The following is a 17,931-nucleotide window of genomic DNA, read 5'->3' as shown; positions in this document are numbered from 1 at the left end:
ATTGTGTTTGGATTGTTGTGTTTGTAGCACTTTTGTAGGACAATCCCTTGGAGGAAATCAGCAAGGCCCTACAAGTATCGCTCAATAGACCCTCCACATGAATAAATGTAAAATGTTTCTACAGTAGAGAGAGAATTGGTCTCAACCACCAAAGGTTTACTGAAAATTCACTAGAACTATAAAAGAAATGAGGGGCAAATAATGAAGGAAGACTCATATGGGTAAAACCAACAGTAGCCCTCCCATGTACATTTTGTCATGCTGGAGCACGGGAATAAAATGGTAGTATCCTCTGACAGTACTAGTGAGACTCCACAAGTACATACAATGGCTTTCCGTTTAATCGATCGCGTCCCTGCAACATCCGTCCAAATACTATTAGCTTCAGATACCAATGTGCAAATCGAGCCAATAAAAATGGAATGTGAAATAATGAAGCAACACTGGCATTATGAATAGATCACATTGTCCAATCATTCAGTAGGTGATTTAGCCAGATTAAGAGTAGGTCTAACATAACAGCACACAAACATAAACTCGAAGACGAGTTGTGAAGGATTGAAATAGCCTCCATTGCACGCAAGTCGGAGAATTGAAACTTTGATATGGTACTCTATTTGTCTATTTGCGTCAGTCATCTATTCTAGTATCTATTCTAATATATAAAGGGAGAGCACCACTTAGGTGTCTCTCCCGGTCATGCTTTTCCATTTCCAAAACTACCCTCAATGAAATCACTTAATTCTATTTTCCAAGCCCTTATGGGCAGTTACACCTTGGGTAGAATTGTAATATGATTACCACCGAACTTCCCTACCCACGTTACTTCTTCAAAGAACTCCAACTGCTGAAAGGAAGCAGTTTCTACAAAAGTTTTATCCCACGCACCGATGCACTTTGAGGTCCCTTACTCATGCCAGCAATACCCCATGATTCGACTCATAGAAAAGCTTTGATTCTACATACAGGTTACGTTCCCATCCTTTTCTCTTCCACTCTAATGGCGTAGATATTTTTTCTGCAATTGTTCCAAATGTCAAAGTTCTCACATAAATCCTTTTATGTAAAGCCAGCAGTTCTCACATAAATCCTTTTATCCTTTTATGTAAAGCCAGTAAAATTATAACGTTTTCTTATTCTAATGGTACAGATTTCCGTGCAGAATTTTGAGTACTTCGTTGCCAGAGGAATCTATTGAGGCTTTTGAGGAATCGGAAAGTGCGGTTTCAACGTCTGCGAATGGTGGCGACGCTGAGGCTGCGCGACAGGGTAATCTATTCTAATACATTTGATTTCCCGCATTTTGTAAAATCTATAACAATTAGAGATTCCATTTGGGTATTGTTTTCCAGTTTAGTTTAAACCAAGAAAGGCATGGGAGTATTGGGGCATTGAGTTAAGTAAAATCCTGGCAGTTAAGTTAAATAACTTAGAAGTTTCTATTCTTTTTCCCAAATACTGGGGAACACAAACAATTCTTCACATTATCGGGTCCAATTGTGGTCATTTCCAAATATTAACCACCAGAGGCCGTCACACATAAGTCGAACTAGAGGCCGGGGCACACGTGATACGTGTGCAAGTTGAATTTTCACAATTTTTATGAATTTTATCAAACAATAAGTGGGAAGCATTTTTACAAAAATGTTGTGAAAATCCGACTTGCACACGCATCACGTGGCATGTGCCCCGGCCTCTAGTGAGAACTAAAGCAATCCATGAATGGAAGTTGAATTCCCAGGGTACTAATTTTTACAGCATTTGGCAAAGTTTCTGTGCATAATGGCATGAGGATAAAGGAGGCATGATTTTCAGTTGCGTCTCTCCTCACTTGCCACTTTTGGCAGACATAGTTCCAAAATTTAGTATATAAAGAGGGTCTATCTGTTGCATGGCTTCCTCCTATTATCACAATGTTATGACTGGAGCAACAAAAAAGATTCACTTAGCTTTAAGATTCTACTTCTGTGAAAGGGGTATATTAATGTACTTGTTTCTTTCATGTTCCACACTGATGGTATTACTGGTGATATAAGCCGGCATTTCTTTTATGATAGGAAGTTTCCAAGTTGGCTTGTCAGGTTGTAATTCCTATCTCAACAGGTTTAGCCACCATAGTTGTTAGGAACCCATAAAGCATTCTGACTAGCTGCATAAAAATCCCAACTATTCTAATCAGTAGCACAAGTGAGAAATGCAACTAACTTGCAAATACAAGAAACAGATAGACTGGCATGCAAGAAGCTTCTTCAAAGTTGATCATAGATAATGTAATTGATCGCAAGAAAGCAGCCCAAATTCGATCTAATATTTAGAGAAACAAAGGTGGCCAGGGGTGTATGATGTACAGACCTTTAAATCTGGTATTTCAATTACACATGCGCATTCAACAACTTCAGCCCCAGCACGCTCTACAAAAAGAAGCATTTTTAATGATGTCTCCTACTTCGAACAATATTCATATTACTGCAATGAGGACAGTAATCAGAAGGAAACACGGACTAAGAGCATGCACAGAACATTTTTTTGGAAACTTCATTAAAGGTGTGTTCAATTAATAAAGCAAATCGCATGTAAAAACGGTTCTACAATAATTTCAGTCCTGTGTCCTATCTCAAGCAGGCTCAAATTACCTTTATTAAACACCATTAGCATTTATCACGTGGTCATTGTAATCATGTATTTTGACCCTCCATCCTTCACATAAAAGCTGTTTTTAAGGTTTATTGACTTCTAAGCACAATGCTTGATAGTCAATCCACGAAGAAAGGGCAATTGTATGTCAAACATGGCAAGTTGTACTTCATTATTTTGCCCTCCAAACGCACCAACCAACAAGACCAAAAGACTATGCCTAGAATTGTATAATAACCTTTCAATCCTACTTGCTAAGGGTTGGCTCACTGCAGCCTTCATCAAGGTAGTGATTCATAGGGCCCAAGAATTAGGTTCTAATAAAAGGGTGTGGTTTTGTAGTCTTAACACTATCGAATCTGTGACATCCAACATTCAGAGAAAATTCATATCCTATGAGCCATAGCCTATGTAGATCATGGTTAACTTTTACAGAAATAGAGGAAAAAAACAAAGAAGAAGGGACAATTCTACTGGACCCAGTGGCAGATGCATGTAGAGTCCACAAGGGTCACGTGACCCTCCTGCCTTTTGTATCCTTACACTTGTACCCTTACAAAATAATCCAACATTTCTAGTGTCCCCCTAATTAATTACACTTGTACCCCTAATTGTGTAGGATCCCCACATATCCTGAGAAAAACATAAATTGCCCATCCTATTACCAGTTTCTCTTGCTAAATCTTTGCTTGAGATGTGTAAAAGGTTTAACTGTTATCGCATGGACTAAATTTCTATGCTTTCAATTCGTATGGACTAAATTTCGAAAAATAAAATGAAATAAACTGAAAATAGTAATGATGTATTCTTCTATTAGTAGATGAAACCCATGACATATCGTTACGTTTAAGGAAACATGGTTATGTTTAGATTTTGTGTCCCCCTCTACCTCAAATTCCTAGATCCGCCACTGGACCTCATGAATCTTGAAAAAATGTATCGGTTTACAAGGGAATACCCAATAAATTCATTGCCGCACAGAGGGTTCCACCAGTAGCAATCAAGTCATCAACCACCAAGGCACGTTCATCAGGTTCTACTGCTCCGACATGCATCTCTAGACAGTCCGTACCATATTCTAAGACATACTTTTCAGAAATAACTTCACCTGTCACAACCAAAATAAAAATAACAAAAGAAAAAACTTCACTCGTGTAAAGTATAGTAAATCACCACAATATGTCAAAATTGTAGTTCCACCACAGAATATTTATGCATAAACTTCACTCGAGTGTCCGACACGGGTACTTTATACTTGTAGAAGAGTCCGGGTAACGTATTTATGCATCAGCTTATACTTGGTAAATGGTGCATCATGATGCAGAGTGCTAAAATAACAAAACACCAAAATATAAGCACATAGCATTTTAGCACAAATATGAATACAAGGACAATGTGAATTTATTATGTTAGACTTGTGCCACATCGCTCATCTAAGCCATCCAAGCTTGGTTAATAAAAATCTAGAGGCTACTTCACCTATTGCCAATTGGTTTTAGGTTGGAACCCTCCAAGAAATCTAACATGGTATCAGAGCTAGGTCTTGGGTGGCCTCACATCGTGTGGTCAAGTCTCCGTCGCCCGAGTCAACTCATCAATTCATACCTCCACTTGCATCCAGTAGGGATGGCAAAGTGAACCGAACCGATGGGTACACGAACCGTAACCGATTTTTTTCCCCGAACCATAACCGAACGGGTTCGGTTCGGATATGGTTCAGCAGATACCCGAACCGATACTATATATATATATATATATATATATATATAAAGAGACTAAGGGTCAAAGTGCACACTTTCAGAAATGTTAGGGACCATCTTGTTGCATGTGTTAAGGTGTAAGGACCTGGAGTGTGATAACCCTTTCTATATATGTACTTACAATACCAGTAGGGTTCCCAGAAATTAGAATCAGGCCTCTCTCGCCTCTCTCTCACAAAATCACAAAGCCGAAGCCGCTCTTCTCCGTCTGCCGTCTCTCCCTTGCCGTCGTCGTCGATCATCGAAGCAGTGCTGATTTCTAGTTTAGGTCTCTCTCCCTCCAACTTCGTCGTATTCATGGTCGCCAGACGAAATCGAAGGGTGTTTTGCTCTTCGTTGCTGTGATCTACTCATCTACCGCATTCTTTCAAAGCCTTATCAGGCATGTATTTGCACATTTATAGGTTTGTAATGGATGTATTTGTACACGTATAGGTTTTGGGTATAAGATACATGTATTTGACTTGGAAATATCTGTGGAGTTGAACTGATTTGAAGTTTTATGGGGTTTATTTTGAGTATTGAACATGATCTGTTTTTGTCCCGTGAATGATTTCGTTCCTGGGTTGATGAAGATATTGTTGTTTATGCGGTTACCCGTTCGGTTCGGGTATAACCAGAAATCCGTTCGGTTCGGTTATGGAACAACTAGTCCGACCCCGTTCGGTTATCGGGGCGGATTCGGGTACGGGAACAATTTCGGGTATCGGGTACGGTTACCCTAATATCCGCCCCGATCCGCCCCGTTGCCATCCCTAGCATCCAGGCTGCACATGAGGGGTCTCCTGAGTCCAATCTCCTGGTTTCCTTAATTCATACCTCCACGTGCATTCGGACTGCAAGTGAGGGGGAGTGTTAGACTTGTCCCACATCGCTCATCTAAGCCACCCAAGCTTGGTTAATAAAAATCTAGAGACTATTCCACCTATTGCCAATTGATTTTAGGTTGGAACCCTTTAAGAAATCTAACATCTAGATTTTTATTAACCAAGCTTGGGTGGCTTAGATGAGCAATGTGGGACAAGTCTAACATATTAAAAGCACAAATCACGAAAGAGAAGGGTTTTGACCCTATGGGAGTTTTATGTAACTGTCATGTTTTGCATCATGGTCTATGGGTGAGGCTGATGTGTCGATAATTCACAGGGAAAGTTGGTTCTTTCTGCCAAATTTTATTCCTCGTGTTAAACAGCCTCTTAATTTACTGCTTTGAAGGTTAGTCATCTATGAGTTCATTTCGTTTCTACGGTCATCGTTTTCTGTTTAACACCAGTACCGCACAAGTGCCTAAATGCATGCATATATGAATAAACGCTTTGCAGCCTTTGCTTGTGAAAGATTATTTTGTAATGCGCATGCTTCTTCTCTAAAATTGTTTGATAAATGATTGTGAAAGACCAAAGTGAACAGAAACATGAGTAATCTCCATGTGTTAGGTACTTCTGCTGTCCAGTGTGAAGCCTGGATTGGTTGTTGAAATCAGAAAAGTGGAGGAGGTGTCCGAGGCGGGGAGAAAAAATGTCAGGAATGGGGCAGAGTCAAGGATTTCATACCGCTACACAAACACTATAGGTAACAAACTAGCAGAAAAGCAAAGTTGATGCCATGGTGGTCAGGAATCTCATTTCCACCTGTTCTATGAATGTCCCTTTTCTGCTCTGGTCTGGCGGCAGGTTAGGGAGAAGTGTGAGGTGCCCCCTCATGGCTGGGATTTGGCCTCTGAAATCCAGTGGGGGGTGTTGAACTGTAGATACTTGTCAATTCAAGCCACCACGTTCAAGCTTTGCTTGTCTGCTTCGATTTACTATCTTCGGAAAGAAAGGAACTCCAGAATCTTTCGACAAGTTGGCAGCGATCCTTCTTCAGTTTTGTGGCTTTGATCATGGGGGAAATCAGGGCATGTGCGTGCTCTTGGAGGAGGATGGTGAGATCACCTGGCAATTCAAGATTTTGTGCTAGATGGGGGTTCCCGGAGTCTGTCTTTAATTCTGCTTAAGTTGGTTTTTTTTCTGTTAGTATCTTGGCTAGGCTGAGTTTGTTTTGTTGTTTGTACTGAGTTCTCAAGGCCATCTCCTTGAGTGTTGGGCTTAGTCCCTTTTATAATATCAACTGGTTCCAAAAAAAAAAAAATTTTGATGCCATAAGAAGAACCAATTGATCTAGAAACAAATGATCAGGAGCATAGTTTGCTGGTTTGTGCTAAGCCAAACCGAACAATCTAGCTGAGGCATAAGTCATGTCCAATATCATGTCTTCCCAGCCAAAAGGAAATTTTAGACTATGTCATCACACAAAATAAACAGAGGTAACAAAATAATCATTTACAAGATAGCTCCTATAATCATGTAAGCACCAAACATGACAAGGCCTGCCAAGGAGTACATAAAATCTGCACCGATGTCAGGTAAAAGAGCACTCTGATACGTCAGGACTCTAAACAAAACATTCCACATTCACAAGAACATCTAAGAAAAGGAATCTCCTCGTCAAGGTACATCTACATAGAGGTCTCCAGTTGCTACAAAAGATGAGCATTACAGTGGATTTGTGAATGATGTGACATCTTGCATATCCTACATATGGGAATGAATCGACAATGCAATAGTCATGACAGCATCACCAGTGCAACCTTATACGAAAGAACTGGCTGCTTTTATTCAATGAAAAATAGAAAATTTATTTAGGAATGCAATTTAAAAGATACTACGACAACTAGAGATCATACATAAGGATGGGAAATACCAGGCAACTTCTTCGGTTTTCTCAAAGGAATGAACTTTGCTCCTATAGCCAGCGCAATGGGAGGACCAAATATAAATCCACGGGCCTCTATTCCTACCAACACAAAAAAGATTCAGAAGAAGAAAACTATTTCAAAAGCACTTGTACTAACTAAGTCTAGCAGCAAAACAGGCAAGAAGGCATGGTAGATAGTTAATACTACCAATTTCAGCACATACTCAAGAGTAAACAGCAAGTACTAGCAGAAAAAAGTAGCTACACAACACAAAAAATCAATGCCCTTCCTTTGTCAGCATCAGAAACCAACTCCGCCATAATGACAAGGTAAATTGCAACATGTTTACATCTGACGGAGTATCCTTGCTACGCAAGAAATCAGGCACAATGCCCTAATGGTGCATTGGCAATTTGGCACTGCTATAAGATTGGCTGCAAAACAGCATGGGTACAATACAACATTTACTTGAAGTTTAGAAATAGGGCTCCATATGGTCCATACCAATGGAAAATAGTAAGAGACTTATTTGATACTCCTTCAGAGAATTTTATATGACCTAAAAATACATCATCTAACTACCATTGTACCCATGGTGAAATAATATTGGGTACCTTATGTGAGTTGAGAGGATCTAAAACCACATATCCACGAGCACTCAATTGTCCATTGCTTCTGATCAAAAGTTCTGGTTTTGGTCATAAATGTATCGTCTAAGACCTTTTAAACATCGCTTGCTCATGGATCATGCACGTTGTGTATGTCTTTGATGTACGATTCTATATACATTAACTTTAAAAGAACCACTCTTCAACTTTTAAACAAGAGGGGCAGGACTAAAAATGTAGTCCCTTGCTCTGATTATTTCCAATGTATGTGCATTGGAATCCTAATATTATAAATAATAAAGTGATGGACGCAAGGTCACCTACTTTCTTGTGGAGTAATCACGCTAAAACTTTTTCTTTTGATTACAGTGAGTTATGTGTACTTCTGAATTTACGATCCCACTCTCATCTTTGCTTGAACTATTGTTGAGGCAGGGGGAGATCCTCATCTTCTATGTCAAAGGAGACGTGTGTGCGTGCTTTTGAATTTATCATCTTCATTATCATATTTGCTTGAACTATTGGTAAGGCAGGGAGTTTAAGTCTGTTTACCATTGCCTGAAAGACTAACCTTATAAACCATAAATTATATGTAGACACCAAAACAAATATCTACAGAGGGATCATTAAAAAATTTAGGAAGTAAACATCAGTAACGATGAAATGTTCCTATAACACTCCACACTTAAAAGACAGGAAGTGATTCTTCGAAATTGATGGTGCATGTTGGCATTGGTAGCAGTGCTGTGCGGAAAGAATGTCGCTGAGCGACCTTCATTCTTTGGTTTACAGTAACTCGTACAGAGTCGTGCTCACAGGAAACAGCGGACTCAAATCATATATGAACTTGGACTTTGACAGTTACAGGCAGTCAGAAAGTGGTGAAGGGGAAAAGTGAAACTGTAACTGTAACTGTCTCATGAAAACCCCACTTCACACAAACTGTAATTTTACGATGCAACAAGCACTTGACTGCCACAAAAACTCTATTATTTAGTTACAATGTTTCATTTCATGTCTCATGGAAACCCCACTTCACACAAACTGTAATTTTACGATGCTAAAAGCACTTGACTACAACACAAACTCTATTATTTAGTTACAGTGTTTCATTTCATGTCTCATGAAATAGAGTGTCTCACAGATCTACCCAATATCCAGGAGATCCTTACCCTGACCCCATACGTGTTTCTGTGGTTCTTACCCAAGATCATACCCGAGCTTTGCAACTGTTTATAAACTGTGTTGCCATACGCCTGCAAAGTGGAGTTGTGTTTGATGCAATCTAAGCCGCGCTATGACAGACATAAATACAATAGGATGTGGAATAACTGCTTCAGTAGGATCTTTGTCCTCCTTTCACATGACTTGAGGATAAACATGTTGAGACATTATCCTACGACGTATTCGTGCATAACGATTCAGGCATGTATCCTAAGATTACCTATTGAAAAAAAAAGTCATATAATAATTTAAGAACTGGAACACCAAATGCATTCTAAATGAGTTGGCCTAATTATGGGAACATTCAAACCATTTAAAAAAAATTAAACCAAACTCAATCTATTACAGCTCGAATAGAAGAAAGAACATATTTCAATAATGCATCGCATGAATCAAATAAGGGCTTTTCTTTTCTTCCCTTTTTCTTTTATATAAGTAAATAATTATATAGATGAAGGCAAAGGGAAAACCCAAGGCACCACAAGGCTTCAATGGGATAGACACCACATGGGAGACTTGGAATTTTTCATCATAAAAACCTATTTTTTCATGTATAAAATACTCTTCATATATACCACAAACTCTTAGATTTTATTAGGTATAAGTTCATAACTAACTTTTAACTGAATATTAGCTTTCATCAACCTATCTTACAATCTACGATATACCTATATCTATATGGTTCATAAAATGGAAGAAACGATACGCGATGCGTATCCCAATTTGAAAACACTGGACAAAATCCATACAGAGTTAAAAATAAACAAATTGCATCGTGTTAGAGTTTATCCCACATCAATTAATTATCTCCTCCAAAACTAGTATATGAGCCTGGGCGGTTCCTTCACTTATGCCAATTGATTTTGAGTTGGATGCTTTAACATGGTCTCAGAGCTAGGATTTCGGAGAATTTGTTCCCCCTTGTTTGTGCCACAAGTGAACCCTTGTTTGTTGTGATCCATGTGATAAGGATCGTTTGTTTACCTCTCCACGTGCGAGTCAGGGGTCGCACGTCTAGGGGAGACATCAGTCAATTATCTCCTCTAAACTAGTATATGAGCATGGGCTATCTCTCACTTATTGTCAATTGGTTGTGAGTTGGATGTTTAACACATCTCATGTGGAAGGATATGCCCAAACGGACATGCTCTTCAATTGAAAGAAAAAGACCACAGCCTACGAACTGAATGCCTTACGCATCTAACTATTCACTTTTCCCATGCCCCATGATGGAGAGCTCGCCGTCCTCTTGTGTGGCTGCCAGTTAATCTTTTTTCCAATGAGCCAAAAACTGTGAACATGCACCTACATATAGGATAACATCAACTATTAAAGGAGTCTGTCATCCTAATCTCTAAATTCTCTCTAGGGGTAGGGGGACCGCTATTTTTCCATATCAATCTATACGTGATGTATGGAGATTCCCAGGAAAAAACAAATGCACTGTATAACCTAGACGACGACTTGCCTACATAATCAAACAAAGAGACAAAGTATAATGGACATGTATCATATCAAAGTAAGAAACTAATATATGTGGATCCACATCGTACTTTTTAATCAACAATGGTGAAAATGGGAGATGAGGGCCCTAGCAATGAAGATTTAATGGTAACTCATTTGACTTTCCCATTAGTTCTTAGAAGTGTGAGTAGGAGGAATTCAGGGCAAAACAATAATGACCCAAAGATCATCTTCCTCTCGTCAATGTATCAATTACAAAATGTTGTGTGCATTGAGATTCCGAATAATTTCAATAAGTCTAGGTACACTACATCCAACCACTACACCATCCACTACGTATTTTGTATGGCTCACATTGGATCCCAAAAAAATACAGAAAAATATTCATAAATTTTAAAATAATATATTATGAGGCTCTGTAAAAAATCAGCTCCAACAAATATCGGTAAGTATTATTTCTTGATTCGTAAGAGCGAAACTGTGCAGTTAAACAGTTTTGTCCCTACAAATCAAAAAATAATACTTACCATTATTCTTTGGAGCTGATTTTTTCCAGGGTCCCATAAAATATTATTCTAAAATTTATGGACATTTTCTGTATTTTTTTCGGGGCCGGAGTGAGCCTCATAAAAAATGTAGTGGATGGATGGTAGTGTATGTAGCATCTCTCGAATAATTTACTACATGTCTCTCAGCTTTCATTTGAGGAATCAATCTTTTCTTTTTTCATTTTGGTAAGATAATTCTTTTACAAAAAGAACCACACCAAAAAACATGGCTAAGGGAATATCCTTGAGAGCCCAAGCCAACAAAACCAAAGCTATACCCCTAATCTGTTACAACCAAACCAATCAGACTAAACCGATACACAATCTTTGTAACATATTTTCTGTTGGTTATGTAGAAACAGTTGAAATGGTAGTGGAGAATTAAACTGAACATTATATGCACCAGGTTCTTTCACAAGGGTTTACTGTTCAGTGAACTTTCAAAATATTGGACAAACCCAGTATGAGGTAACAAAACAAAATTGAAAGGAACAGAAAAAGCCAATTGCTTGAACATAAGGGGAACTCTGGGCCTCATAGCCAACAAAAGAAAAAGTGAACTCTGGACCAAAAGGAAATACCTTCATTACCAACAATAATTGACCGTGTCGAAATCAATGCATATGGCGAAAAGGCGAATAAATAAGGGGTTGGCATCAATTCATCCTACGGCTAACTGTAGTTAATTGCCAATATAATAGAGCCAAAGGATTGGCCTAACCTCAACACGGGTGGGTCCGTGAGGTGGGCATCCATCATCAACCACCATCCACCCAAATTGGATCGCTGAGCACATGTCCTGAACCGCTCATAATCTCTCCACAGAAAAGTAATCAACAAACACAACCCACTAACAACCCTCCATAGTCAAAATCAAAATCACTCCAAACCCACTGTCATTTCCCATATATCCCCTAAAAAGTATTCAAAAAAGTCACCCAGGAAACTTATGCAATCGTGGTAATAACAAAAAGTACTACTATATCGTTAATACTGATGTGGGCCCCACCAAGGCCACCCTCCCAGAACGTATTGTCATTTACTGTTTCACAGGCAAATATGGTGAGACACTAAAATCATATCTACTCGATTTAATTCGTAGATCTAGCTTTTTTCCCCATAAATGATCGATACACCATGTTTTCTATATATCAGGTTCGTTTTTTTTTTTCCAGAGAGATGATCTATGTACCCGATGTTGAGGCATAGCTCGGTGGTTTAGCTCGCTCCTCCATCTACCGGGTCGAAAGTTCAACTCTCACTAACCCCTCCCCTCTCCTAAGGATGAAAACGAGCTGAGCCGAGCTTTATAGTGTTCGAGTTCGGTTTGTTTTATAAACGAGCCGAGCCCTTCCCGAGCCCAGCCAGGTTAATTTACTTACCGAGCCTCTTTAAACGAGCCAAGTCTATATTTACAAGCCCAGTTTTTTAGTGTTGAGCTCGGTTCGTTTACTAAACAAGCCTAAGACTCAAGCTCGGTTACTAAACGAGTCGAGCCGAGCCACGAGCGAGCAATGAGCGAGCAGCTCCGTTGGTTTGCAGCCCTACGGCCTCAAAAGGATAGAGGTAGAATTTCCAACAGGAAAAAAATCTAGGCGCCTACAATATAAGCCGATGAGAGATGAACAAAACAAAACCAGTAATGTGGTCCACATGCGCACCAGTTCATTTAAAAAAAAAAACTAATCATCGTATATTGTATATATTTTTATTGCTGTAACCGACTTTCATTGAACCACGGAGCCTACCAGGGATTAATTTATTATTCTCAACGGAATAAAAAAAAAATTACAGCAAACTGTTCAAAGAATCTAGACGATCAAATCTACGGAGTTATACGAAGTATGTACCTGCCACTACCGATATGTTTTTCCCCGTGTACCGCTCGACGAACAAATCGATTGTGTCCTTGAAGGCCTTCGGATCGAGTAACAGTGTGGTTATGTCCTGGAACATGATCCCTGTGTTCAACAAAACGATTCAATATTACAACTGACAAGCAACACTAGGTACCTAGTGTGTGCGTTTTCCATTCTTGCGCACACGCACTGCGCGAATGAAGATGTATATGTATATATGTACCTGGTTTGGGGAAGTTGGGGACGACGCGGATTTTAGATTTGATGGCGGGGATGCGGGAATCGTCGTCGCTGAGGGCCGACATTGTGGAGGGAGATTAGAGAGAGAGGAAGCCGTGTGTATGTATATGTGAGCGTATCTACTCGTCAGTGTGGAGTAGAGGAGAGAGAAGGAAGTGTTGGGTAGAGGAAGGGTGAGGGAGGTCAGTTAGAGAGAGAGAGAGAGAGGTTCTGTGGGGAGGAGGGAGAGGGCGGTGGGGGGCGCTCTGCACAAGAACTAGGGAGAGGAGAGCGGAAGGCAAATGTCTCTCGGTAATTATGAAGACGATTGCGATATATATACGTGTTCGTGTATATACATTAGGGCTGTCCATCGGGCGGATTTGGCCGGATTCGGGTCGGGTCGGACCCGACCCGACATTTTTCGGGTTGGTTAAACAGCAACCCGCAACCGACCGAACTTCTGGTCGGGTTCGGGCGGGTTTGTGGTCGGGCGGGTTTGGTCGGGTCCGGTCGGGTCGTCGGATTGGGCCATTTCAGTGGGCCTATTATTTTTGGGCCACATTCATTTTTCTGGGCTATTTTTTCCCATTTTCTTATATATTTTGGGCTCTAAATCTCCTAAATTTGTAAGTTTCATAGCAGGCCACAAGGCCCAATGCCCTTATTTGGGCTTTCACCAAAGCCATATAAAAAAAAATTCACTAATTACATTGGGCCGAATGGCTCAATACCCAATTTTCCAGCAATCAGCCAATCACCATTCATTCATCAGCCAAAAAGTTTTACACATTTCCAGTCAACTTCCACCAAGCCATATCAAAAAAAGTTCATTAATTGGAATTGGACATTTCCACTTTCCAGCAAGAGAACTCCCGTCAAAAAAAGTTCAAAAAAAATTAAACATTTCCAGTAAGAGATTTCCCTGTCTTCCCTGTTTTCAGTCCACTACTAGTCTACTACATTAGTACATTCCCAGCAAGGCAGCAAGAGATTTCTAGCAAGATTAAGTTGGAAAAAAAGAAAGAAGAAACCAAACACAACCACATAGCAAAAAAAAATCAAACCAAACACAGCACACAGCCACACACCAATGAGGCAATGACCAGCCTCTCTACTCTCTAGTCTCTCCTCCCTTGTTTTTTCAACAGCCATACAACAAGTCCTAATGTTTCCAGTTCACTACTGTCTACTAGGCAAGCAATTACAACTTTACAAGTCCAAATTACAACTCCAAAGTGATTAAAAAACTACAAGTCCATAATAATTAAAAGCAACCAAACACGCACGTCCATAATTAAATAAACTAGTCCAGTAGTTGAATGTCCAAAGTGCTCCCCAATCCCATGTAAACTGACCAAACCTGTTACATAGAAAGAAAAATCACACAATTAAATTGAAAATTTCGAAGATTACAAAATAACATAATGTTAAATGTTTTACCAAGGTCCAATGTCCAAACTCCAAAGGCCCATCACTCAATCCCTAGAAACTTGCGTTGCATCATCAATTGATTCAGTTTGTAAGAGTTCTGAAAAACAAAAACAAAAAACACTTAAAAGCCAATTGAATTAAACACTTAAAAACGAAATAGTAAGTAGACTAGATCAATTGAATTAAATTACCTCGTTCAAGATCTTCAACTTTATCCATAGATTGTCGAAGAGAGATTGGAACCGTGCTTAAAAGCCAATTTTGGGTGCATACAAGAGTCTCGACCATTGACGGTGAGAGTGAACTTCGAAATGGATCAAGTACGCGACCACCCGTACTAAAGGCTGATTCGGAAGCAACGGTAGACACGGGCATAGCTAATACATCACGCGCCATTTTTGACAAGATTGGATACTTGTTGGAATTGTTCTTCCACCATACCAAGATATCAAAATCTGGATTGTCCCTACGTTCGCACAAATCCACCAAGTACTTATCTACTTCCGAGGAACAAACACTAGAATACTCTTCCTCCAAGTAAGTGTCAAATTCGCTAGCTAAATTCAAGCGACGTTCACAATCCTCATTCTCCTCCATTACTCTCGGCATTGAACTTGAACTAGACACATTTTGTCTAACTTCACCCTCTTTTTCATAAAAATCATACAACTTGTTCAAAACATCCTTCACTTGTTTCTCCATTTTCTCACCCACCGCCTTTCCTTTGGATCTTGTATAGCAAAATTTCACCAACCTTAACTTATATCGGGGATCAAGTGCCACCGCCACATAAAGTAAGGGATTAAATTTCTCTACATCCCCCCAATACGTCTCAAATTTTCTCTTCATTTCAATTGCCATCTTAGACATAAAAGAATCTCGGCTGAGAATTGATTCATTTATACGGGTATCAACCTCAAACAACTCATGAAAGAACACATTGGATGTGACAAAAAGAGAAGCTGAAAATTTCTTGGTTGCATCATAGAAAAGTTTCAAGAATGTAACAAACAACCCACAATTCTTCCAATCAAGCTTGTTTGGGACAGTTGCTTGTCTTGGAGTTGGAACCCTATGGCTATGGCTCCCACTTTGGTCACCCTCACCCTCCAATGACAAATCCTCATCGCCTTCTTTTATGCCAAAGAATTTTATGAAATTACTGTCTTCCTCCCCCATTCTTTGGAATGCCTTCTCAAACTTGATGGCTACTTCTAACATTAAGTAAGTGGAATTCCATCGCGTACACACATCAAGACACACAGTTTGTTTCGATTTAATTTTCTCCTTCTCCACACACTTCTTGAAAGTCTCCATTCTTTGTGGAGAAGATCTCACATATCTCACAACATCACGAACACGCAAAATAGATTCACTCATATCTTTCAACCCCTCAACGACAATAAGATTCAAAATGTGTGCACAACATCGCATATGCATATATTCATGACCCGAGACAGTCCTTTTCCAATCCATTGTTTTTCTTTTCAAGTACTCAATAGCCGTGCCATTCGAACTAGCATTATCTACCGTCATTGTAAAAATACCATCAACATTCCACTCAAGCAATAATGACTCAATTTTCTTGCCTATTGTAGCTCCCTTATGATCTTCAATTTGACAAAAGTTTAAGATTCTCTTTTGCAACTTCCAATCATCATCAATGAAGTGTGCAGTCAAACACATATAGTTAAGGTTTTGAATTGATGTCCATGTATCAGTCGTGAGGCAAATCCTACGGCCCTTTAATAATTTTTTCAATTTTCCCTTCTCGTAGTCTTTAATTGCAACCACCTCTCTAGTAATTGTTTGGCGAGAAGGGACCGGTGTGAACTTCGGTTGCATGACCTTACAAAATTTTCTGAACCCAATCCCCTCAACAAACCTAAACGGTAGTTCATCAATAATCACCATTTCTGCAAGAGCTTTCTTACACTCTTTAAAAGAAAATACACTTGTCACAACATCAACACCGCCCCCCTCGTTGACTTTGAATGCAAGGTTTTGTTGTCCATGTTGGTCTTTAAGAGGATATAACGGGCAAACGGGGATGTGAGCTTTCAAATTACTAACGCCATGTTTTTTACTATCAGCCGCATATCGTTTCTTGCAATAGTTACACTCACCCCATGTATCATTGCCCTCTACTATTTTTTCGAAGTGATCCCAGGCAGGAGATCGATGTCGATCTTTTTTTGGCTTAGGGCCTTTGGGAATTTGTGGTGGAAACTTTCTTTTATTGGTTTTTCTCCTAACTTGATTTACTTTTTGTACCGTATCATCTTCAACATTGACAACATCGGCAAGGGTAGTCACAGCAGGATTAGGATTACCTTGAAGTTCAAGTTCTTCGATATCAACAACATCATCCTCAAGTTCCCCCCCAGGATGGAAATCAAAAACTGGCTCCATCACCTAAAACAAACAAAAGTGATGATCAGATGGTTTTATCAGTTAAATTTAAAAAAGGGAAACATAGCATTTGAAAAGCAAAATTCTATGTATATATAGTATTTGCAACTTTGCATGTCTAATCCAAAAAGTTCTACATGTGTGCTGTTGGTGATCGAGAAGCCAACCACACTACACTAAAACCTAATAGAAGAAAAGTACCACAAATGTACCAGACGGAACATCTAGCTAGGAACTAACTAGCAGACTAATACACAACAACAACAGCAACAACAACAGCAGCAGCAGCAGCAACAACAATAACAATAATAACAATAACAGTTGGCGATCGAGAAGTCAACCACACTGCACTAAAACCTAATACAAGAAAAGTAACACAAATGTACCAGACAGAACATCTAGCTAGGAACTAACTAGCAGATTGATACACAACAACAACAATAACAACAACAACAACAATAGCAGCAGCAGCCAGCAGCAACAACAACAACAACGGCACATCCGAAACTGCAAAATAACATCCCTATTCCAGCAATTGCAATATTTCCAACTTAATTGTAGCATTCCAATTCCTTGAACCATCAAATAAAAGTAGTACTATAATTAAAAATTGGAGCAGATTCTTATGCACTGTCACGTGCATAGCTTCACACATTGCGCTTTGTGCTTGACAATAATACTCTCCCCGCAAAGCATCGACGAACTACCAACAGCTATGACAGCAGCCAAGAAACCAATAGCACACCACACATGCAGCTATATAAAATTTAACTTTCAGCATTGCGCTTAAAGTTGATCCAAGCACACCGGGAAATTAAGCAGTTCAAATTTTTTGATCAGAGAGTCTGTCCGAGTGGTCGAAAATCTAAAGCCTCTCGTAGTTCTCTGTTCCTAGTGATAGTAGTTTGGTATCGCCTGCATTTCTCTCTACTGCTAAAATCTATACTATTTTGTAAAGGGAGGAGAGCAACGTTTCAGCTTGGACAGCAGTTGCCAGTTACGAAACTGGCTCACATTTTCGATTTTTAAAAT

At 39.5% G+C, this 17,931-nt stretch overlaps 1 protein-coding gene across 2 annotated transcripts; it reads right to left on the bottom strand.

The window, feature by feature from the left end:
* Window positions 1-75: 75 nt before the first annotated feature.
* LOC131333968 (adenine phosphoribosyltransferase 3) lies at window positions 76-13,398 on the bottom strand. 2 transcript variants are annotated; one of them, XM_058368818.1, is made up of 6 exons: window positions 13,058-13,398; window positions 12,826-12,936; window positions 7,137-7,229; window positions 3,593-3,742; window positions 2,353-2,411; window positions 76-355 (listed from the first exon to the last, which is right to left on the bottom strand). In XM_058368818.1, exons 1-6 carry the CDS (start codon window positions 13,137-13,139, stop codon window positions 302-304), a joined length of 549 nt encoding a protein of 182 aa, XP_058224801.1. In that variant the 5' UTR covers window positions 13,140-13,398; the 3' UTR covers window positions 76-301. The 2 variants fall into 2 exon arrangements, 1 of the variants encoding a protein (XP_058224801.1); XR_009201979.1 differs by lacking the exon at window positions 76-355 and having other exon boundaries at window positions 3,524-3,742.
* Between the last annotated feature and the right edge of the window lie 4,533 nt (window positions 13,399-17,931).

This window comes from Rhododendron vialii, chromosome 7a, assembly GCF_030253575.1.
Source record: "Rhododendron vialii isolate Sample 1 chromosome 7a, ASM3025357v1".
NCBI lineage: Eukaryota > Viridiplantae > Streptophyta > Magnoliopsida > Ericales > Ericaceae > Rhododendron > Rhododendron vialii.
The sequence above is the reverse complement of the archived record's forward strand: the minus strand, read 5'-3'. Positions and strand labels throughout refer to the sequence as shown.